The sequence below is a fragment of the Rana temporaria genome, chromosome 4, assembly GCF_905171775.1.
Source record: "Rana temporaria chromosome 4, aRanTem1.1, whole genome shotgun sequence".
Lineage (NCBI taxonomy): Eukaryota > Metazoa > Chordata > Amphibia > Anura > Ranidae > Rana > Rana temporaria.
Window position 1 is genome coordinate 182,665,971 of NC_053492.1, and position 25,774 is coordinate 182,691,744.

At 43.2% G+C, this 25,774-nt stretch overlaps 1 protein-coding gene across 2 annotated transcripts in view; it reads right to left on the minus strand.

Annotated features, from left to right (window-relative positions):
* Positions 1–342: 342 nt before the first annotated feature.
* LAMP3 (lysosomal associated membrane protein 3) overlaps positions 343–25,774 on the minus strand; it is a 47,743-nt gene continuing 22,311 nt past the window's right edge. Inside the window, exons 5-7 of one of the 2 annotated variants that reach the window (XM_040349446.1) lie at positions 23,617–23,674; positions 20,796–20,963; positions 343–1,049 (exon numbers count right to left, since the gene is read on the minus strand). In XM_040349446.1, coding sequence (XP_040205380.1) covers positions 916–1,049; positions 20,796–20,963; positions 23,617–23,674 — 360 coding nt within the window. In that variant the 3' untranslated portion in view covers positions 343–915. Of the gene's footprint in view, positions 1,050–9,164; positions 9,709–20,795; positions 20,964–23,616; positions 23,675–25,774 lie in introns of those variants that run through there. The other variant, XM_040349445.1, reaches the window with a different exon arrangement.

A 25,774-nucleotide genomic window follows, 5' to 3' on the forward strand; every position in this document is an offset into this window, starting at 1 on the left:
CCTGTGTGTAGGACCTGGTTTTGGACTTTCACGTGTGGCTGTAGTTATGAGGATTTAGTGAGAAGATTGTCCTCCTATTGATTGCAAATATTGTTTTGGAGCATGCTGTGACCCTAAATCCCTGTTTTAAGTTTCTCAGCAATAAATACTAAAAAGGCATCAGACTGTGGTTGTGACTGGCAGCCTCTGTATCAGCAAGGGGGACCTGGGTTATTATCAGCGTCCCCTTCGGGGGTAAGTGCTACATATGCCTTTTACTTCTGCTTGGAGTTCACCTTTAAAAGTCATTAACAGGCACCACCATGAACCTGAACACTAGTGACCTTTCCATGTAGACTGCCCTTAGAGCTCCAGACATTGTGGGCTGATATGCAAAAAGCAACCATCCTCTGCTGTAGCTGGCTCTTGTACATCCTCTACTATTTACCACACTTCAGTAATGTCTGGCAAGGCTAACAACCACTGTCATGGGTCAATGGTGAGGTAAAGGAGGTGAAAGGGGATAACCAGCTGGAAGCAATGGAAGATAATCATTGTTGTTGTAATAGATTCCTGTAGGGGTCGAGGTTCCCAGGGAAAGAAACTTGATGTGCAGGCACCAGGGGCCTTCTAATGAAAGTAAGTGACAGTTTGACATCTTAACAGTAGCCACAGGTTTACTTTAAAGCAACATATATCTTACTGCCTTCCCTGTGTCTGTCTGTACTCAGACTTCTAGTAAATTAGTGTCTACCCAGTGGTGAAACCTTTTTCAGAAAAATTAGGAGCATTGTCATTTTGTCAAGAAAAATAATCATTCATTTTGTCATTAATAAGAAAGCTTTAGTTTTTCGTTTTCCATAGTTAAAGGAAGTGGCTGTTGGTTGTTGTCTTCATTGTAAAGATACACATGATGGGGATGATTTCCCCTTGTGGTTAAATCCGCTGATATCCAGATGATCGCCTCTTGTGACAAATGAAGAATATAACTATTGCAATGATTATGATAATTAATATAGTTACAGCTACAGCCACGGCAATCATATTGCGATCATATGAGCACACTTCCTCTGTAAAGAGAAAACAAATGACAGTTATAAGATGCCTGAAATAAACATGTTAAAATAGTTGTTTCTCAGGCCTCGCACACACGACCGAGTTTATCTGCAAAAAACTTGCTGGGATTTTTTTTTTGCCACGGAAACCGGTTGTGTGTACATTTTTCTACAAGGAAACTGTCGAGGATCCCGTCGAGCCAAAAAGAGAGCATGTCTTCTTTTTCCTCGACGGGAATGGAGAAACTTGCCTTGTTGAGTTCCTCGACAGCCTAACAAGGAACACACGACCGAGGAACTCGACGAGCGAAACACATCGTTTTCCACGTCGAGTTCCTTGTTAGACTGTCGAGGAACTCGACAAGGCAAGTTTCTCCATTCCCGTTGAGGAAAAAGAAGACATGCTCTCTTTTTGGCTCGACGGGATCCTCGACAGTTTCCTCGTCGAAAAATGTACACACGACCGGTTTCCTCGGCAAAAAAAAAATCCCAGCAAGTTTCTTGATGGTTTTTGCCGAGAAACTCGGTCGTGTGTACGAGGCCTAAGATCACTGGTTGTTTTCCATTAGTTGTGCTCTGAAGTCATTTATTCATGCCTACATTGCAAATATGCTGCATAAGGTGAAATTAACCTAGTATGTCGTTCTCACAAGAGAATATGTCTCTTTTAGTAGTAATTATTCAGCAGCTAAAAGATGTAAAGAAACAGGGAATTAAATGGTTTGTGTGGATAATTAAGCGCCAGTTAACACAAAATAATTTAAAGGGCCCCTAAAGTCAAATTCCAGCTTTGGGGAAAGTTAAAATTTAATTTTTCCAAGACTTAAAAAAGAATATATACTGTATATATTTTGGAAAACACTGCAATACTCACCTCCTCTCCAGCTCTCTCCCCCAAAGACTTTTTGCCCCATCCTACTGCGGTGTCATATATGAAACTATACAGTTTTCCCTTATTGATTTCAACATTTTAGCTTAATAATTAAAGTTAATTTGCAGGGGAAGGTAGCAGGTTCATTTAAAGCGGAACATCACCAGGGATATTGTTATCCCCCTGGCTTGTCTTTGGCATCACCATCTTTAATTATCTGGTGCATGCGCAGACATTCCACACAAGCGTAGTTAAGCTGCCCCAGTTCTGACGTCAAACATTATGGGGTTCTGTGACATTTTTTGCACATTGCACGGAAATGTCTGCACATGCTCAGATATGCCGCAGGTCTCTGCCATATCAGAAACAACAGTGTCACATCTTCATTAGCGCACAGTTCTGCAATGTGGTTGTCCTCTTCAATAAATTGAATAGAGCACTGGGGCACAATGCCTTTCTGGGTTACTGCAGTACAAAAGGCAGGTATTCTTTTTGTGTAAGAGGGAACAACATCCTATTGGGGCAGGGGGGTCTGGATCAAGAAAAGCTTAATTTTTTGATGGATTAGGTTCCACTTTAAGTGGGGTCCCCCTGGCAGCTTATAGCCACATTACCTTGCCTACCCCACCACTTTTTGCCCACAGGAGCAAAAGGAAGAAGCTTTGCGTTAGCTTCAGTTTACTCTGGCTGGGACTTGGATGCTGGATTCCCAGAGATGCATCATGAAGAGGATTGACTTACCTGCTCCTCATATCAAGAAGTATTGGATATTTAAGTCTGCTCTTGGTTGCCAAATGGATTGGCATAAGAACACAAGAAAGATGAATATATTGGAAGGGGGAGCAAAGCACATGCTATTTAACATGTATGGTGTTTAATGTATCATCAATTTTGTTTTTGCTTTCATATTGACAGTTGTTATGTGTAGATACATTCCACCGAGATTTGCTTTATTCCAACATTCTAAATCTGGTATGATGTTTCAAGGGATGAAGCTGAAGAAAATGCGGCATAAAAATTACTTAACTTTTTCAGTTTATTCATATTTTTGTGCCCACTGATCCATTAGTTTTCCAGATTGTGCCTCTTTTGTACCCTTTCTGAATACCAAACCTCAGAACTTTCTTTACATATTTTGGACAAATCAAAAACAAAAGCCACACACTGATGATGTCTTCCCAGGCATATTTTAATCAGCCGAAAAGCTACATGGCCCTGTCTCCAAAACTTCTCCTCTGACATGTTTCACCCAATGGGTGTGAGGGTTCTGGGGGCAGTATTATGTTCTGAAGCTTGTCAGATGGTTACAGTTTTGCCTGTGAATACTAGACATGTGCATTCGTTTTCGCCCGAATGCATTTTCGTCCGAATTTCGTGTATTTTAGTTATTGTTTTAACAAACAAAAACGAACGCGCAGAATCCGAAATCCAAAAGATCCGACATAAAAAAAATGCTTTATTTTCGTTGCTACAACAGTTCGATATAGATAGGAGATTCGACATGACGCTGACAATAGCAATCTGTGTCTCACGAACCTGTGGTCGAATGTGCCTAACCTTAACTCTATTAGTCCAAGATTATTCTACAAAGAGAGGAAAGATTCGACATTATAGAGACAGTGTTGGGGTAGACCATTCATAATGAACAACGAAGATTCGATGAAGCCGTGAAAAACATACAAACGTTGAATCTCTCATTGAAGGCTTATGGTGTCTGTTGAAAGTTCTAAGAAGATTCGACAAGCATCTAAACTGTACAACGCGACAATCATACATTTTCGGTCAAATGCTCCGGCCATAGGCTATAGAAGAATTCGAATGTTGGTTGACTAGTAATAATAATTTATAAATTTAATTATTACTAGTGTCATACAACATTAGAATTCTTCTATAGCTTGTAGACGGAACATTTGACTGGAAATGTACGACTGCAGCATCGTACAGTTAAGCTGTTCCGTCTGACAGATTCGACCTTAATTAATTTGGATTTGTGCTGGTGTGTGCGGGTGTTCTCGGGGCCGATCCAAGTGCCGCCTCTCCTCTCCCTCCCTCTGCTTTTTTAATCACACACAGCAGTACATGTCTCGCGCTGTGTCACGGAGCTGGAGTGTGAATTGAACTGTTCGGCAGCCGAACAGTTCAATTCACACTCCAGCTCCGTGACACAGCGCAAGACATATACCGCTGTGTGTGATTAAAAAAGCGGAGGGAGGGAGGGAGAGGAGGCACTTCGATCGGCCCCGAGAACACCCGCACACACCAGCTGCCGAACAGTTTAGACTCCAGCTCCGTGACAGAGCTTGAGATATACCGGTATACTGCTGTGTGTTATTAAAAAAAGCAGAGGGAGGGAGAGGAGAGGTGTGTGTATAAAAAAAGGGTTTATAGGGTCTGAACTTGCCTGATGAAAGAATAACATGCCCTCACTATGGGTACTTTTTGTGATACATGTAAAGCAAATATGCAGATGAAGGTTCAGCGTTTGACAATTTGTATCCATCATCATCTATTGCTGCTGTTGGACTCTAACACTCAGCATGCTTTGCCTGTCACATAAAACTATATTTTTGTATAGACTAAAACAATATTTTTTGCCTTACATACCTTTTATTTTGAAATGTATCGTACCAGTAGCTGCTGCATTTGCCACCCTAGGGTTATACACGAGTCAATACGTTTTCCCATTTTTTGTGGTAAAATTAGGTGCCTCGGCTTATACTCGGGTCGGCTAATGATCGAGTATATACTGTACTCCCAATGAGAAAAAGCATCTATGGCTGTGTACCTGGAAGAGGTCTCATGGAGGAGGATAAGTTGCTAGGAGAAACCACGATTCCCATCATGCAATAGGAATTGTAGAATTGAATGGGCATAAATGTAGATGAGATTGGAGGGCAGCTTTGTTGCCGTTATAAACATTGGCAATCAATTACTTTTGTATATGCCCATATTGTCTTCATTATATGCCAAGGCCCACATAGTCCTCATCATACCCATAGCTTGCCAATCGCTTTTATGCAGGAATCGTTGGGCATGAAAGGCCAAGTCATTCCTGGCCTGTCAATCAATAAACTATTCAATTTGTATGTTTTTTTTATTGGTTGAACTAGATGGAGTTTTGTCTTCTAACTATGTAACTATATGCACAGCAAATGGGCAAGTCAGACTGGGTGTCTGAGGCATTCAGGTCTGTCCACTACACCAAGCAGTGAAGTAGTTTTGTCATGCTCACTGTTCATAGGAACTACTGAAAGGATTTCACAGGATGATTTGGAATTCTTTAACTGGCAATTACTCAATGGTTGGTAGCCTGCAAGCTTTTTCTTTCCTGAGTCATGCAAGTTCCTCTTACAACATTGAGTACAATACAGGATCCATAGCCCTGTATTGAACATGAGCATGCCAAGGGACAGTGCACATGGGGAAAGTGGGGGAGCAGCAGTTATCCCCTTTCCCGGAAACAAGTAATTATAACTTCATTTTCTGGTGCCCTAAATCTACCCTAGACATAAACCAAATGTGCAACCCAACTTTAAGGATGGAGTTTTGTTTTCATGGCTTTAAATATCTGCCCTGTCCAGCAGAGAGCAGTTTTAGGCCTCATTCACATGGGTGCTGAGGCCCCCAAGACCCTGAATGGGCATTTGTTTATGCGGCTTGAGCCTCCAGGTGCTGTGTGAAGGCAGCCCATGTAAGTGTATGGGGATGCAACACCTGCACAGACTTATCCTAATTTGGCAGGTGTAAAGGTGAGCGGCATCAAAGGCACACAGTTTGCATCCCCATACACTTACATGGGGTAAGTAAACATCCCATTTACAGTCTACAAGCCTTAGCACCAGTGGGAATGAAGCCCTAGGCCTCCCTCGTACACACGATAGGTTAAACAGAGGACAACGGTCTGATGGACTGTTTTCATCGGTCAAAACCGATCGTGTGTGGGTCCCATAGGTTATTTAACCATCGGTTAAAAAAAAGCCAACTTGGATTCCTAACCGATGGGAAAAAAACGATCGTTAGTAGGCACAACCATCGGTTAAAAATCCATGCATGCTCAGAATCAAGTAGACGCATGCTTGGAAGCATTGAACTTCGTTTTTTTCAGCACGTAGTTGTGTTTTACGTCACCGCGTTCTGACACGATCGTTTTTTTTAACCGATGGTGTGTAGGCGCAACGGACCATCAGTCAGCTTCATCGGTTAACCGATGAAAACGGTCCATCGGTCCGTTCTCATCGGATGGACTGATCGTGTGTACGAGGCTTTAGCCTTGAACCCCCGTTCACATAAAGCAAACGTGCGATGTGCCTTTGGGTGCCATTATTTTTAATGACATCCCAAATGTGGTGTGATTATGCTGCGATTGTATTTGCGCAGCAATTGCAGCAAAGCTTGCGGTTAAAAATTGCACTAAGCTTGTCACTGAAAACAGAGCAGAAGCTTCTTTTGGACAACAAATGTGCATACGGCAGCCTACTAAATTGAATGGGCTGCCCCATGCACGACACGTGTTTCCTTGTGTCAATCACGCTTTAAATATTGCGAGAAGGAACACTAGTTCCCGCTATGCGAAGTATGAACTGGGTCTTTTGAGCTTTTTATGTACATGCATTCTACAGAGTCAAAAACCCATAGCAAACCTGTACTGACAAATAAGTACACAAATTCCTTCGGCTACCTCTGGCTGCTAAACACTGACCTGGAACTGGAATGCAGATCAGCAGGGTTGTTAAAGTGAGAATTCCTTTTCTGAGAATCTGTTTCTTTTAAATTTACAAATGTAGCAATTTGGAAATTGGATGAAGGGCTTAGCACTTCAAAACACTTTTTGAAAGATAAAAAGTGCATTTTGTATATAACTATATATTGTAGATCTGACCAAAATGAGGGACAAATGAGGAGGAAAGAAGGAAAGAAAGAAAGACATAGTTCCAAATCAGAATTACAGTTGGGAGCTATGCTACTGTATTGCGGTGACATTCATTTTTATTGGTACCCCAACGCACTAAAGTAACTTGCGTTCGTTGCAACACTGCAACACAGCACCATGTTACAAAAATGTGCAGGCCATATTTTTGGTGTGTAGGCAACTCATTCAAATAACGCAATGCATATTAACACACAACATAATGCACATTACTGCACATAATGCACATGTGTTAAAGCAAAGTTACGCCTGCAAAACAAAAATTTAAAGTCAGCAGCTACAAATACTGCAGCTACTGACTTTTAAAATAAGGACACTTACCTGTCCAGGGTGCTCGTGATGTCCTCAGCAGAAACCGTCCCGTCCCTCAGCTCCAGGTGGAGGCTCCGATATCTTCAGTAAGGGAATCAGGAAGTGAAGTCTTGCGGCTTCACAGCCTGTTCCTACTGCACATGTGCTAGTCATGCTTCATGTTCTTAATGGTCCCTGCTGTCTTCTGGGACTTGTTTGTCTCCCAGAAGACAGCGGGGGGGGCATTGAAGAGGGGCCAGACATGGCGTAGTTCGCTGTGGATGCTGAAGCGCTCTTTTGCCGAAAGTGGGAGAAAATACCTGAATTAGACAGGTATCTGCTCCCCCCTCCCCCTGAAAGGTGCCAAATGTGACCCTGGAGGGGGGGGGGGAACCGGATCAGCAGAAGTTCCATTTCTGGGTAGAACTCTGCTTTAAATGCACCTAAACTGAGGTGTGAATGGGCCCCAAATAGTTGTTCAGCATGACATTTTCAGACAACAAGAGCAGCAATGGTAGCATTCGTACTACTCAAGTACAGGTTTCCTTTAATAAAATGTGCTAAAATGCAAATTTTTGACACAAACTGTTATTTTTAATTTTCCATTCTGTTCCAATCATATGTAAAATACTCACATTAACTCATCCTTGTCGCTAGGATAAAAAGTTTGATAGTGAAGCACTGTGTCAAACAAGGGTGCTCAACCTGTGGCCCTCAGAGTCCTTTGATGTGGCCCTCGACCCCAAACCAGGGAAGCGCATGTTCTGGGATGGTGGGTCAGCAAGCCCAGACCGTGATCAACGGTGTTATTGACCTGTCATCCCAGTGCATCAAAGTACATGGAACCAGTGCTGGCAGTGGAGGAAGCAGGCGGCTACGGAGGGAGCAGGGGCCACTTAAGTTTAGGCTTCCTCTGTAGTGCCAGCTCCTGTCTCAGGCAGAGTGACACTAAGTGCACTTCACCCAGGTACTTTCTAGCAGTCTGGAGAGTGATGCCAGCATAAGCAGGAAGAGGAAAAAGTCTGTGTATTAAATCTCACATACACTGCACTTTTGCAATGGCCATATTAGCACTTATAAAAAATGGTTATTAGGATGCTTTCACACTAATCCACAGGTACAGTGTGGCTTTCTTGCAGGTTGTTTGCACTGAGCCATAAACTTAATAGACTGCAGGTTTGGCGCACTTACTGAAAGCAGCTAATCCGCAGGAAAGCCGAAGGTGAACTCTGCTGTACCCATGGTGTGGGTAAACCACAGCACATCAGTGTGAAAGCAGCCTTATAGGGGGCTCAGGACAGTAAGAGCTTGTTTACATTTGTGGTTTGGGGTGTGGTAAAACCCCATAGTTCATTGTGGGCCGAGACCAGTTACCAAATCACTTAAGAGGCCCTTGCTCTTCAATAGTTTGAGCACCCCTGGTATAAAAGAAGAAGTTGGAGACTTATTTGTAAAATTATTTACTCTGAGGTAGAGTTACGAACACCGCTGCTATCTGACACTTCCTGGTTTGTCAGCATGTCTCCTGCAGAGCTTTGTGGTTTTTCCCACCAATGACTACATCACTACAGAACACAGAAGCGGATGTAGTAGCTGGCAGGTGAAACCACAGAGCTGGCTAACAGAAATAAATATAGGTATTTAACAGTAAAAAGATTGGAGTTGCCGCCCACTAGACAGATAATTTTTGTTTTGCAGTAATCCTAGGTCTCGATCGATGCTGTTTAGTTTCAAATTCCTAGTCTCACTCATGCCAGAATGTACTGGCAATGCTTTACTTCTGGCATTGTGTGGATGAGAGCTGTGGCTCTTATACGGCGTAAAGTGCTGGGCAAACTGTATAAATCCTGTATAATAATAATGATTATACAGTAAAGGGAACCTGTCCTTCACCAGTCCTTTCCTATCCCCTTCTCTAGTCATGAAACACTATGCATTATTTTCAGAGGATACAAGGCTTTCTATGAATACACATAAATAAAATACTGTATTTCAAATTGTATGTGACAGAGATGAAAAATAAATCACAAACACTTTCTAATTCTTATTTAAAATAATTTTAATTTGTTAATATGTGGGTGATCACAGACCAATCATCATCCTGCAGACTCCTTGTAATCTTGAATGAGAACCACAGGACTACAGGATCCAAAAACAATATATTACAGTCATCTGTAAAATGTAAATCTGCATCCTGGGTTGGGCTGACTTAGTTGTTCCTTTATTAATAATGGGTCTTCATTATAAAAAAAAAAGATATTGTCTTTCATCATGTCATTCGGCTAACTCCAAATTATTTCTATCAGTCTTTTCATTACATAATCATAACGAATACAAATTCAAATGTTTGAGAGTTTTGTACTTTTTTTTTTTGGCAGCAGCAAAATGCTTGTAAAAGCTGAGGTAAGGTGATGAAGTCTGCTGTGAGTGGTGAATGTGAGCGTCTCAAATTCGTTCATATCCTGGGCTTCGCCTTCTTCTTGAGAGCAGGACCACGAGAAGGATAATGAGTATCAGCCCCACCACCGCCAAGGCCACACCCACTGGAACTAACAATTTGTTTCTGTCTGCAGAACAGACTTTTTCTGCAATAAAGCCACAGTAGAAATTTGCAGATGAATTGTAATACCCTGAACAAATCTATAAAAAAGATTTTATTTCTTTGTCTGATACTTGCTAGCTTAAAGAGAATTGTTTTATTTATGCCCTTTGCAGGTTTACTTAATGGGGAGGGCAAGAACAATGTAAAATAATGCATTTGGGTGGCAAAAATATGAATGCAATCTACTCACTAGGGGGAGAACCTCTGGGGGAGTCTAAGATGGAAAAGGGACCTGGTGGTCCTAGTAGATGATAGGCTCAGCAATGGCATGTAATGCCAAGCTGCTGCTAACAAAGCAAACAGAATATTGGCATGCATCAAAAGGGGATTAACTCCAGAGATAAAACAATAATTCTCCCACTCTACAAGACTCTGGTCCAGCCGCACCTGGAGTATGCTGTCCAGTTCTGGGCACCAGTCCTCAGGAAGGATGTACTGGAAATGGAGAGAGTACAAAGAAGGGCAACACAGCTAATAAAGGGTCTGGAGGATATTAGTTATAAAGAAAAGTTGTGAGCACTGAACTTGTTCTCTCTGGAGAAGAGATGCTTGAGAGGGGATATGATTTCAATTTATAAATACCGTACTGTTGACCCCACAATGGGGATAAAACTTTTTCGCGGAAAGGAGTTTAAAAAGACACATGGCCACTCATTAAAATTAGAAGAAAATAAATTTAACCTTAAACTACGTAGAGGGTTTTTTACTGAAATAGTGGCAAGGATGTGGAATTCCCTTCCACAGGTGGTGGTCTCAGCGGGGGGCATCGATAGTTTCAAAAAACTATTAGATAAGCACCTGAACGACCGCAACATACAGGGATATACAATGTAATACTGACATATAATCACACACATAGGTTGGACTTGCTGTCTTTTTTCAACCTCACCTACTATGTAACTTTGGCTCCTTTTTCATGGATGGCTTCTGAACAGATCCCCTGCTAAATTGGAGAGACACAAAGCTATGTCTATTCAGTTTTTTCTCCTCCTTAAACCCAGAACTTAAAGTGGAAGTAAACTCCCATGCATGATATTTATCTATAGGTAAGCCTATAATAAGGCTTATCTATAGGTACAGCAAATATCTCATAAACATGCACCATTTAGGAGATATTTACTTTAGATGCAGCCGGTGACATCACCGATGCACAGACTGTGAAAGAATGGCATACCCCTCCCATTCTTTCACAGTCCACTTGCGCAGGAGTGACGTCATTGCGACTCCAGCCACTCCCACAGCTGAAGTCCGTGAACCCGGAAGGAAGACCTCTGCTGGAGGGCTTCATTCTAAGGTAAGTTTCACTTAAAGTGGTAGTATGCGATGCATACTAGCACATTATAACATTGCCTTGCAGGTTAAAAAAAAAAAAAGACATCGGTTTACTACTGCTTTAATGAAAAACTTGACGAAGAAATTCCGCTTTTGACACAATCGTACGATAATCTGATCGTTACTACACAGCTTTCGTCTGAAATTTTCCGTAGGGACAAACACAAAAATGTTCTCATACAATACCAGATCGTACGATTTTCCTATACAATACAAATACATTACATCACCAAATTGTTTTTCTGACATATGAGAATTTTCGTACTTTAGTAACCTATTCGCATCCGTTAAGGAGACTTAGGTCTCACATTTGGTCTGGAAAAGGACAAAAGCCCTTTCCATTTTTTTTACCTAGATAATTGAATGTAAATGAATGCACGGTCGTTTACATCCTCCAGTCCGCAGATTGACATTGAGATTCTATTTAGATCAGCCTGAAAAAATGAAAGGTGAATCTGAATGGGATGGTTGTGTGAATGGGGCCTTAAGCCTGGTACACAATATGAGTTTTTTTTCCCATTCAACCCAGCGGGTAGATGAAAAAAAGAGAATGCTGAAAGACCAGCTGCGACGAACTCCCGATCTGCGCCCTCAGCTTTCCACCATTGGCTGGGAGCGCTGATTGGGAGTCAGTCGGCTGCTGGTTTTCCATTATGCTCGTTTGACAGAAGCTGGCCAGACGACTGGCAATTTTGTTTTTTAACTGCCCGATGTCTCCCAACATTCGGCCCATGTGTACGACGAGGCTTTATTTAGGATTCATGCCCTCTCATTAATTAGCCTAGGTTACCTTTTCTGAGCCAAGGTAAGTGGGTGAGGATTAAGACCACTAAAATATTTGTTTTTTATTAGTATTGCCATCTCTGTCTCATCAGGGAGATTTCCCTTCACTTGCTGTCCTGTAGACTTAATAGATTATAATTAAAATGTGAAGAAAATACCCTCTTACCCTCAATTGTCAGAGGTGACCCAATTTTAAGATTTCCCCTCTATTCCTGTTCTGGTGGCAACTCAAAATTTTGAATTTCATTCATAGTGTCGTTGATAATCAGGACAATTAAAGTTCCCTAAAGGGGACATGGAAATTATATATAATAGAAGGCAAATTTTCTGATGGGCACACTAGTTCTGGTGACCTGGGGGTCCCAAAAGAATTCCGCTAATTTGCAGGAATTTCCTCTCACTTAGGCCATGGGACAGGGAGTCAAGGTAAATTTCCCCAACAGGAAACAGATGGCAAAAAAAAAGAAAAAAAAAACGGACAGGGGTTATAACCGTTGCAACTTTCATACGTTAGAAGACATCTGCCATATCAATGACAGTTATTCGATTCCTATTCTGAGAAGTTAATTTTAATCTATAAATGTTTAAATACTTCTATAGAATCCTTATTGAGGCGTCTGACAGCCAGGGCTGGACTGGGACAGAAATTTGGCCCTGGACTTTATCCAGACTGGCCCACTTTGACAGGTCTCTCCCATGGCGGCCGGACAACTCCCGCACCCCCCTGACCACCCAAGCCCCCTCTCCCCCTTCACTAGCCACTAGCCGTTCTATTTATTAGAGTAGAATGGCTGGTACTGGTACTCTTATAGGCAGTACCAGTGGGGAAGTTAGACATTATTTCACCCAGGGCAAAGAATCAGTTCGGTGCCCCCCTTATGGGACAAGATTAAGCAGAAGTGAGAAACTCCCAGGCCATAGCTGTTGAGTCAGCTGTCTGTCCCCTCCCCCCCCCATGCTCCTCTGTCGTCCCCCCTGCTCCTCCCCCTGCTTCTTTGTTCCCCCCAGGCGAGTGCTGTGGGGAGGGAGAGACAGAGGAGCGGAGGGGGGAGGCGGTCCGCTGTCACTGAAGCCGGCCCACTGAGCCATCGGCCCACCGGGAAACTCCCTGTAGTCCCAATGGCCAGTCCATCCCTGCTGACAGCATCAACAAGAATAAATCGGAAATTACTTCCTTGGAGCATTAAGAATGCAAAGGTCCACAACAATTTTTAGAGCCACAATATGATATAATAAGCCACAGTGTGACCGATTAATACAAGTTATAAAAAAATCCAGATGTTTAAATTTGCAACCAGTCAGAAACATACTTCTATTTTGATATTGCATTAAAAAGCTGACTTCTGGCATGATCCAGAGTTTCTAAGAGAACCCCAAATCATTTGTATAACCAGGGCTCATAAATTCCAAGTCCTGAGCTACTAGCCAGGCCTCAAGAGTTACTTGCCACCAGTTGCCCCACCTAATTCATACACTGCCCTGCGCCTAATTGCACCCGAAAACACGCCCTCGTAGATTATCTCATGGAATGACAATGTTTTATGCAGAATCAAGTTACAAAATTAAATAATACCAACAACAACTTTAACAAAATGGGACAGGGCACTGGGGGCAGACCAGAGGGACAGGGCACTGGGGGCAGACCAGAGGGACAGGGCACTGGGGGCAGACCAGAGGGACAGGGCACTAGAACTGGGTCTCTTCCCCATTCTCTTGCTGTCTCCTCTGCAACTCCCATCCATCCTCTCTCTCTCTCTCTCCCATTCATCTCATCATCAGGAGCCTGTGTGTGGCTCCACGCTTGCATGTCCCCACTTCCCCCTTTTATTCAGGCTGGCAGAGAGGAGAGGAGCTGCAGCACAGCGGGAGGGAGTACAATCCAGCGCTGAGATCCACACAACTGCACAGCCATTGACACCATAGCACAGCACACATTGAGACCAGTCTGTTCACAGTGCTCAGGCTAAACTGTTGGACACTTACATAGAGCACAAGGAAAAGAAAACTGCACAAACTAGAAGGCTGCCGCTCTCATGTCAGGGCAACTTTCAGTGAGCGCTGCACCGGAGTGGTAATTTTTGCAATCCTCCACCTCACTCATTACTTTCTGCTCTCCAGCTACATTGGTCGGGGCCCGGGGGAGGGGGGCAGGCTCAGAGAGGTCATACTGTTAGGTCCCATGGCTTAATGAAAATTGTAAGGAGAGCACCTGTGTACTGCTCTGCCTGTGCGTGGCTCACCAGACTACTTTTCCCGAGCATGCACCTTTCCTCTTCGGCCGCCAATCTCATCGGGACTCTAAGTGTAGGCACAGATTGGAGGGAGATTGGTCATGTAGCCCTGTCATCACTCGCCCCCAGCTTAAATCCACTCGCCAAATGCTAGTAGGCGAGTGGAAATTTTGAGGGCTGGTATAATAATAAAGTAATTTTAAAATAATTTTACTCCCCTCCCCTTGCACACAAGCCTCGATCCTCAATGTTCGCATCGTGCTTCTTAGCCACCACACCTTACCTACTAAAACTACTCTTCAGCAGTATTTCTAATATCCTCAACCTTCTCCGTTCTGAAAAGAGTACACATTCACTAGTTTTGAATCATTTCAGAATAATCACTTAAGATTAAAGCACTGACAAATGTAAACAAATTATGAAAAGCATATCAAATGTAATAATGTGACATGAGGAAATCTTTGCTGGGTGGTCTAAATGTTTGGGTATTGGCTGCACCAACAAGCAACATTAGAATCAGCCCCTGAGTGACATTTGGCTGATGTTTGAACTTGGGAGAAATGTACATCGGAGCAGATTGGATTCCTGTGCCCATACAGGTATTGCAAAGCACAGTCCAGTAGGTGTGTCTGTTGATCATCTTTTACTATTATATTATGATTTCCTATATTATGATTTCCTCTTTGTAAAATAGAAGCCACTGACACCACCTCTTTGTTGTGTTTATGGCATGCTTTCGTCTTTGTACAAATACATGCATGGAAGCAACCATTGTGTGAAAAACTAAATATAAATATCCAATTTTCACACTTGTGTTCTTGCGGTGTGACAGCAGAAAAGAGGCCAACTGGTCCATTGCGTCTGCCTTTTTTGACACATACACTATATTGTCAAAAGTATTGGGACGCCCTCCCTTATAAAAAATGTAATGGCATCCCAGTCTTAGTCCGCAGGGTTCAATATTGAGTTGGCCCACCCTTTGCAGCTATAACAGCTTCAACTCTTCTGGGAAGGCTGTCCACAAGGTTTAGGACTATTTTTCCAGAAGCGCATTTGTGAGGTCAGGCACTGATGTTGGACGAGAAGCCCTGACTCGCAGTCTCCACTCTAACACAATACTTTTGACAATATAGTGTATTATACAGTATATACATGCTGTATACATATTTGTTTTGTTTGTTTTTTTACGTTTTTGTTTAAGCATAGATTTATGTTTGTCCCAGGTATATTTGATTCCACTTACTGTTCACTCTCCAAAACTTATGGAGATGGGGCTGCAGCCCAATCTCTCGAAAGTTTGACCCCCCTCCTCTTACCCAGCCACCGGGCCAATTATAAAGTGCAGAGTCATCGTATAGGCCAATTTCACTTATTAACTCGGATGTAAAAATTCGGGCTAAGGTGCTTGCCCAACGATTAAATACAGTAATTACTACTATTATAGGGGCGGACCAAACTGGATTTATGCCTGGACGATCGACATCTATTTATTTACGCAGACTCTTTACCAATATACAAGCGGTTCATGACACGACTGGCTCCCGAGCTGTATTGGCTTTGGACGCTCACAAGGCCTTCGACTCAGTCGAATGGCCCTATCTTTTTGAAGTCCTAGCTAAATTCGGATTTGGCACTACTTTTAAAAAATGGGTACAACTCCTATACTCCAAACCCATAGCTAGACTACGGGTCAACGCATCCATATCGGATGCCTTTCCCATAAAGAGAGGCACCAGACAGGGGTGTCCGCTGTCGCCCCTCAGGTTTGCGTTAGCGATAGAGCCCATGGCATCACTGATAAGGTCCAGTGGGGAGGTTAAGGGACTGACGATTGGGGGTCTGGAGGAAAAAGTGTCATTATACGCGGACGATATGCTGATATATCTGGAGGACCCCCAGTTGTCACTCCCAGCCCTGCTGGAAATTATCCGACGGTTTGGCCACGTTTCAGGGTTCCGGGTAAATTGGGACAAGTCTCTTTTGTTTCAGATTGACCAGGAGACACCCATAACACTACCCCCCGCGTGCCCACTGCAAATAGTTTACACTTTTCGTTATCTCGGTGTCCTGATAAAACTCCCTGTCTCCTCCTATGCCAAGATCAATTTAGACCCCCTTATCAGTAGATTAAAAATTACCTTGAAAACATGGAACAATCTCCCTCTCACACTGTTAGGAAGAATAAATATTTTCAAAATGATCCATCTCCCGCGATTCATAAATGTCCTGAGCAATTCACCAATATATGTAACCAAAGCAAAATTTAAAGAGATAGACTCCATAAACACCAATTTTGTGTGTAGGGGCGGTGTGGTGAGAATCGCTAAGCAAACTTTACAGCTGCCTACTTTGGACGGGGGCCTGGCACTCCCCTGTCTCCAGACGTACTATATTGCCTCGCAACTGGCGCATGCCCATTGGTGGTTTTATCCTGAGGCCAACAATGCAGCTGCTGCACTAGAGGCGGCCACCCTCACCTCATATGAATCTCTCCAGAACCTAATACACCATCTATCAATTAGGGGGAGGGAAGGGGCTACTGTTCTGGCCATGACCCTGCGGATCTTTAGAGTTTCTAAACTGTTGCCACCCAGTACTCCAGCTATATATTCTCCCAATGCCCCGCTATGGGGAAACCCAAGCCTATCAGAATTTCATCAGAGAACTGATGGGGGATACTGGTTTAACAAAGGGGTAAAAACAGTATCACTCTTGTTTACAGACACTGCGTTCCGTTCCTTTGCGGAATTCCAGAGAGACTTTGGACTCCCACACACGGCCTACTTCCAATATCTACAGATACGACATACCGCTGTTGCTCAATTCGGACTACGAATAATAGAGATGCAAACTTCCCCACTGGAAAACTTACTGACTGACCCCTCCCACACCAAAATAGTTTCGTCTTACTATAAGACTCTACTACACTCCACGACCACTAGGCTTACCACCATTGAACAAAGATGGCGCGCAGACATACCTGAGTTGACGGAGGAGATCTGGGGGGAGATTCTTCCCCTGCAGGTGACCTCCGTAATTTCCTCAAGGGACAAGGTGATCCAGACCAAACTATTGTATAGATCCTATTTTACACCATATTTGTTATATAGGTTATAGAGATTATCCACTCCTTTATGCACTTGATGTGGAATGGCCGATGGTACATTCTTCCATCTGATGTGGGAATGTGCTCCGATAAGGAAGTTCTGGTCGGATGTTACTGCTTTGATCAGCTCTGTAGCTGAGATTCCTAATATTTGCAATCCTCTTAGATGTTTACTGGGATACATTGATAATGAAGATTTATCCAAAAATGTACAATCCTTCATACGCATAGTGCTATTTTATGCTAAAAAAACGATTACCATGCACTGGAAATCTCAGTCCACACCAAATATAAAGCTTTGGCTTACCATTGTCAACCAAGCGATACCACTATATAAGTTAACATACGAAGCTAGAGGATGCCCAAAAAAGTTCTCCAAAATATGGACCTCCTGGGTTAACTCAGAGAGTACCATACCACCTGCCCCCTAGGGTACAGCTCTTAATATGGATACTATAGTTCCAGAACTGCCAGTGCCTAGGCCCTGACTAGGGTAGATTGTGCTATGTGATGATATTTTCTGTATGCTGTTTCACAATGTTTACCTGTATGCCTGAGTATTGTATTGCACTTTGACTGAAGCGATGTTCGCTAGGATAATACACCTGTGTAATGTTTGTTTGTTATGTTTTTATAAACAAAGTTAACCTTTAAAAAAAATTAAATAAAGTGCAGAGTCTTCTAAGAAGTTTTGGACTAGGACCTGGATGACTTATTAATGTATAATGTTACAAGCAGTTTAAACTGAACTTATGTTTTATACATGTCAGACAAGACAAGTTCCCTTTAATTGCAGCCCACACAGTGGCTTATACTGACCTTCCCCTAATGACCAACCCTCACCCTACCTCCCAAGCTATGTACTTGCATGTGAAGCAAAGTGATATACCTAGTCCTTTTGGTAATGGGGAGCATAAGACCAACTGCTTCTTCCAATGTGACAGCACTGGTGCTTGGTGATTGGTGTCTCATTGCTGTCACATGGGGGTGGGGAGAGGGTCCTCAGCTCTGTGTAAAGCCCCATACACACAGGCCGAATGTTGAGCGACATTGGTCAGTTCAATAGAAACCAGCCGACATTCACCCTGTGTGTACGGCAACCGGTCTGACAGAAGCCAGCTATTCGGTCAGCCTCTGTCGAAGGGGCACCACTAAAAGAGGTCTGCCGACCAGCTCCCAAACAGCGCTCTTAGCCAATGGCCAGAGTGTTCTGGTGGGGGAACTGTCCCTCTATCAAAACACAATAGAATAGCAGGAGAGACTGCTGTACTAACATTGGATCATTAATGCAGTAGCTCCAACCTGAGCTGTCAGTTTTTTTTCCCTTTAGCCCGCTGGGTTACTAAAGTTCCTAAAATTCTCATACGACAGAAAAAAAATTCTGAAGTGATATAATGTATCATATTGTATTTGTATTGTATTTTCGGATGAAAACTGTACTGATTAAATGGAAATTTAACAATCTGGTATCGCACAAGAAAACTTTTCGTGCTTGTTCCATCGGATATTATCGGATGAACTGCCATGATCGGCTCTTGAAAGCTGTGTACTAACCAGGGGTCAAGTCCTGGGGAAAAAAGTGTGGGAACTCCCACCCAAGATCCACTCCCCCACCCAAAAAAAAAAAAAATGATAGGCTCATATGCATAATTACTAAACCACATGGTTTTTTTTTTTGATCAACTGTACCTTAGTAATCTTTTATGTTACTGGCTGCTTCCTGTATATGGATTCATCGGGTAGTGTGCAGGTATTCCGTCACTTCCTCAATGCCGCAATGTCTCCTGGGAGCTTTTGTCATTGTTCCCAGGAGACATTGCAGAGGTCTGCCGTGAGTTATCACAGGATTTAGAAAGAACTTTAAGTTCATTCTAAATCCGGTGATAACTCGCAGCAGACCTCCGCAATGTCTCCTGGGAACAATGAAAAAAGCTCCCAGGAGACATTGCGGCATCGAGGAAGTGACGGAATACCCGCACACTACCCGATGAATCCATATACAGGAAGCGGCCAGTAACATAAAGAATTACTAAGGTTCGCCTGCCCCTGACAATGACTCGAGCTGGGCATCGCCGCTTAGTGAAGGAATGGCTCGGGCGGCTCGGCTGCTCTCGGCTGCTCTAGTCCTGCAAAGGAAACTGCGTTCCTGCTGTGAAAAAAGTGCAGGGACTCCGTTCCCACACGTTCCCACAGGACTTGAGCCCTGGTACTAACGATCAAATTATCATACTATTAATTCGAAAGAAGAATTTTCGTACGATTTCTGATCGTGTTTAGGGGCCATTAAGGGACAAGTCAATACTTTCTTTTCATCACTCCCGCAGGGAAAAGGAGAAGTAAAAGTGAGATAAGTATAAAGCTGCAGGCTGATTGGGCCCAATAAGCAAAAAAAAACAGTCCTGCCTTATTCATTGTGGTGCTCATCATAGGTCATCACACATGCCACTCAACTACTGCTGCAAACTCTCTCAGATGGACATTGTCTTCTGCTCATTACATAAAAATTGTATTCATTCCTATGTTCATCACCTCTCTGTAATGCAGTGTACACATGATCAGGCTTTTGCCTGGCCAAATCACATCGGAATTCCGACTGAATTTTATCCGAGAAAAATAGAACATGGAATTCATTGGAATTTCTGATGAAAAAACTCTGATGGAGCTACACACGATCGGAATATCCGATGGAAAAAGTTCGTCTGACTTTTTCCATCAGAAATTCCGATCGTGTGTACGTGGCATAACAGTGAATAGGATTTCTTTGAAAATATATAGTACATACGTTAAAGATATCCAGCCAGTAGAGTTTGCAGTGGCAGCTGCGTGGCAGGAGGGTGGACAGCAGAGTACACAATTTGGGGGTGAGGTTCTTGGAAGAAGAACCAAAGAAGTTCTTTGAAGGCCACATAAAGAATAACTGTACAAAAGTACAAGTAACAGTTATCGTTGAGACATGCACAAGTATACTGCAGGGAAATGACTGTAGAAAACAGACAGCTAGGATCACAAGATTTGGGCACATGATTTACCTCTAACATGAGGAAGTCATGAAGCAAAGGAAAATTATGGCTGTGCAAGGGTTTGTGAGCACATGGGAAAAAGAGGAAGAACAGGTATTTTGTAATGTGGTATTGCAATACATCTGAAAGTAATACCAATAAGCATTATTTAGAAAATTACTAGAACTGGAAGCATGTGAATGAAAGAGGAAGAACGAATGTTGAAATGTCTTATTGAAATGTATCCATGTTTTTAAAATTCGCTAATATGCTGATTATATTATTATATTATATTTATGGCATATGTTTTCATATCAAAACTGCAGGCACAGCCATTGTTTGTCACGTCCACATGGATGATGTCTATACATTTTGAAAAAAAACCCCAAAAAAACAGACAATATACATTTCCTAAAATAAATACATTTTTCCAAGTAGGTATTTGAACTGATATAGAAGTTGTTTATATTAAAAATGTAGATCTTCAGTGGGATTACAGTTATTTATCTATTTCATTTATAGCTGTTTAATTCAGAGGAAAATTAGGTTCTAAAAATTTAAATAACAAATCTACATTACCATTCACTGTCAAAATAAACTGTGCAGCTTTAGTTCTTACCTTTGCCAAAGACGCCATCAGTAAGGTTAAAAGCCTGTAGTTTCACATCCGCCATTGAGAGACTTAAATTACTGGCCAGCTTTACTGTTGGTGTGGTCTTACATTTTGTCGCATAACCAACGTCTGTACTTAACAGCTTTAGATTTCTAGCTGTACCAATCCAGTGTTCTAGGAGCAAAGAAGACATTCTGATAACCTTAGATGGCAGATGATGAAGATGCAAAGCATAGAAGTAGTTTAGCTTGAGGGTTAACAACAGAGCACAAGGACTTTAGGAAGAAATAGTGTGTATGATGAATGAGAAAACCTCAGGTGTGCTACAATGTACTGTAGATGGAAGTGTACCCAGAAATATTGTCTCCTAGCTGATTAAATACATTCCTTCAACGTGAGCCTGTGCCCTGTCCATGCTTTGTAAAGGCAAGCAGGAACAGTATTTTAAAATGAGGACCACTGGTAAGTATTATGTTTCGCGTTATGGAATAGCATAGGGCAGGGGTGCCCAAACTTTTGAAGAGCAAGGGCCACTTAAGTGACTTGGTAACCAGTCGCGGGCCACAGTGAGTGGAGTGGGTGGATGGCAGCTCACTCCATTCGGCTCTATAGAGCCCACTCTACTCTCACCACACCAAACTCACAGGTAATAGAAGTCTATGGCTCAGTGCAGGTAACCAGCAGGTGCACTTCTCTGCACCCGCGGATCAGTTTGAAAGCAGCCTGGTAACCACTGCAGAACAGATCTGCCCATATATACACTGTGATTTTTATAATAAACTTACCTTTAATAACAGTGGGCCAGATTCTCGTAGTTTTGCCGCGGGCGTAGCGTAAGCCATTTACACTACGCCGCCGCAACTTACTGGAGCAAGTGCCGTATTCCTCAAGCACTTGCTCCGTAGTTTGCGGCGGCGTAGTGTAAAAGGCCCGGCGTATTCCCCGCGTAATTCAAAGGGGGCGGCTTGTATTTAAATTAAGCGCGCCCCCGTGCCGATCGAACTGCGCATGCGCCGGGCTTAAAATAGCCCAGTGCGCATGCTCCAGTTCTCGACGGAAAACGTCAATGACGCCGACGTGTGCTTCATTGGCGTAAAGTCGTATTTAAGAACGACTTAGGAAAATGACGTACCCGACGGGAAAAGACGACGCGGACCCGACGCCATACTTAACATGGCATACGGCGGACTGGCGTAAGGTTACCTCTCATATAGCAGGGGTAACCTTACGCTTACGCAAACGACGTAAGCGATGACTACGCAACGCAAATTCGTTTGGGAATCGGCGTTTCAGGCTCATTTGCATAAACAAATGAGACCTGAGCGTAAACGCCACCTAGCGGCCGGCGGAGAATTACATTTAAGATCCGACAGTGTAAGTGACTTACACCTGTCGGATCTACAGCGTATCTATGCGAAAATGATTCTAGGAATCACTCGCATAGATACGCGGGTCAAAAAACACGACGGTGTTTCCTGAGATACACCGTCGTAACTCTTCTGAGAATCTGGCCCAGTATTCTATTCTATTTTATTCCACCCCAGAGCAGGAGGTCGTGGGCCACATCAGAGGGCTCCGGAGGCCACATGTGGCCCCCGGGCCACTTGTTGGGCACACCTGGCATAGGGGAAGTCGATTAGACGTTACCTAAGATAAACGTACACTTGCCCAAACATACAGAGATCAGGAAGAACAGGTTATCAACAGCTAAAAGGAGCAGCAGGGCAGTGAAGGAAAGGAAAGGTGTGTCTGTGCTGCTTGGAGGGGAGGCAGACAAAGTGAAGATTTATATAATAAAAGGAATATTTTAGAAATGTTTATTTTGCCTAAGCAGTACACTGAAAATGTGCCTTTTTACCTGGAATTTCTCCTGAAAAACAGCAGTGCCTAGGCACTTCTGTGCCTACAACCTTATAGCTTTACATCTGCAGTGTTAGATTAAAGGACTGCTACCTCTGACTGCTAGTTTTAGAAGATTTAGATGCCATGACTGTGCTGCTCACTGTTTTTCTTGCTGGAGACTCTGACTTGAAGAATTAAAAGTCTGGCTCTACCAAGATGGCTGCCTCCACACCAACATAGTGAAGAACAAGGCATGGTAAGTTAGTAATGGGGCAAAGATCAGTTGGAGAAAGACTATAAGCAAAGCTAGTGACTATATTCAGGCCCATAGGTGTGCGCAGCCTATTGCATTAGGCTGTGCACCTCAAAGCTCAAACACACATGCCTCTCTCTGCAGCCTTAGCAGCACTGGACGGTGAGTGAATGGGAAGTGTTCTCTGTTGAGCGACTTCCTGTTCATTCACAAACTGAAGCATATTAAGCACAGTTTCCTATGCTTCAGTTATGATTGAACACAGAGAGAGTGTTTTCACTGTGTTCATTAAGAAAAGGAAGGGGCCGGTGAAGTACATATTGATTAGCTCCTTCCCCTTTCCTCCCCCCTGAAACCTCCCCCACAGCAGCCGGGGGAGAGAAGGAGGAAAGAGGAGGAAAGAGGAGAAAAGCCAGCAGCACTGCAGTGGAGGGGTGCAACATGTGGGGAAGCTTGGGCAATGGGGGAATTGGCACTGCCTGGCACACCCCTGTGCATGCCTATGCTCAGGCCCCCTGCCTGTCTTTTGTTGGGTACAGTTTTCATCGTTCAGTTTCTCTTTTAAAGCAAAATCCAGTTTCTTTTTTCTGGCAAAGCGCTGATTTGATTTCAAAGTAATAACTCTTTTTTATCAAAAAAAAATCTTCTTTAAATTGAGGCAAAAACAACAGTGTGCGACTTTATTTTGACATTTCACACAGTTATGTATGTAGGACTTTTAATATGACTTACCGGCAGAATTCCAAGTAAAATTCACAGAAACGTCATCAATGTAGTATATTTTCTTGTCCTGCAGGTTGTGTAGAGGAAATAGACATTTGTAAGAAGTAAGTTCTGGCTTTCTTAATATAATTGCCATCAGCTTTATCTAGTAGTAGTTAAGCCAGCCATAAACACTTCGAATCTCAGCCCGTTATGCAGGAACCGGACGAGATTCAAAACGTGTATCGGCAGGCTGAATGTACCCAGTTTATCGATCGATCAATCAGCTTGAGTACAACCAGCCTCCTGAATTATCACTGATGGCTGCTATAGCAGCTAGCAATAATCACTGTCTACTCCTGGAGGGGATGGCTTCCCCCAACCCCTGCCTGGGGAATATAATGTATTGGCAGGAGGGATTCCCCTTTTTAGAGCTGTCTGTGCTGACGGGGGGGACCTTGCAAAATTCTTTCCAGTAACCCGCTGTTGCAAGAAAGAAATCTCAAAAAGTCTATGGCTGGCCTTATTTATTTTATTGCATTCGGTGCATAGAACTGGTTATGTACTGTAATGTTGAAGAGGCTTTGGTAAATTATATAAATGCATGTTTTCAGTTCTAATGAGTGGCTGGAAAATACTCCAGCAGTAATATCCACACAGATAGTATAGCCAACTTAATAATATCACCATGGAAAGGCAGATGGTATTGCCCAAGAACAAGATGAAAGGTATAAAAGTTGCAGAACCATCCTGTTCTAGTTGCATAATCCCATCCTTGGTATCGAGAAGGCTTTATAGGTGTTAATACTTTGATTTACATGGCTGATCATGGCATAGTGTGAATTGTTGTCAAAATGCCAAAGTAGCCAAGAAAAATAACTTGGTATATGCAGTGCAGTTCAAACAAAAGAAATGCATCACTCAGAACAGTGGAGCCTTAGTGTAAAGCTGGACGTTGCAGTCCAGGTGCCGAAGCTGTGGTGTCCTCCCATCCACTAAAAGACATTATAGTCAATAGAGAACGCTTGGGTATGCTTGGGGTGTGAGGTGTCTCTGCGGCTGTGCATTACAGTTTGGTTTCCAGTTTGAGTCCCCCTCCCCTTCTTCCTACATTATGGGCAGTGCCGATCCTGACCTCCTTGGGGCCCTAAGCAAAATGACATGTCACATTAAAGTTGAGAAGCGGGGGGGGGGGGCTGCCGGGGATTAAAGTTGAGAAGTGGGGGGGGTGTTCTGCTGTCGGAAATGACATCTTACATTAAAGTGAGAAGCGGGGGGAGGGGGTGTCTGCTGTCGGAAATGACATCTTACATTACATTACAAGTGAGAAGCGGGGGGTGCTGACTTCTTACCTCTTCTCCCATGCAGCCTGCGAGTTCAGAAGCGGGATGAGGGGCCAAAAATTACTTCTCACCAGGCGGGGCCTCTAGTATATTGGGGGGCCCTCCGCAGCTTTGCGGGGCCCTAAGCAGCTTGCATAGTGAGCCTATAGGGTGGATCGGCCCTGATTATGGGGCTAGGGTAGTGGGGGGTTTATTCCCCCTTTATTTGGGGTTAACAGACAACATGTTATGATGTTTGAATTTTGCTTTGCTTCTGTCTAAAATGTAGTTATGAATATCTATTTGGCTCCTCAAGAAGTGGACTACGTTCATAAAACCTGTTGAGCTGCACAATGTGGGAATGGATCATCTGCAAGAGATATACTGTTCCGCTAACATATGATTACCTTGTCTTGTTTATTTAACAATTTTTGTATTTTTTGTAATCAAGTGGGCAAGAAATGGCTTTTTATGGAAATATTCAGGCTGGGTTCACACTTAGTGCGGACGTGGCTCACAGCAGGGGTCCGATGCATCCCTGTTCTCCGCTTCAGGGATGAATCAGGCCCAAATTTTTGCCTGAATTGGGTCCTAAAACTGAGCCAAAGGCGCACAGTGCAATCCATTCCGCTACCACCGCGGAGATGTATGAACGGGCTCCATTGAGAGCAGATCACACTCTCCTGTCATGCGAAGTGGATGTCGTGAAAGCCACATCCAATTCGCATTAGTCTGAACTCAGCCTTAAAAATAAAAGATATGTTTTTAATAAGAAAATTGTTGTGTTTCAAAAATCTAATTTTTGCAAAATTCATCAACCTGCTGCATGCATGTAATGATTTTAGATGGAGTAATACATCCTCTGC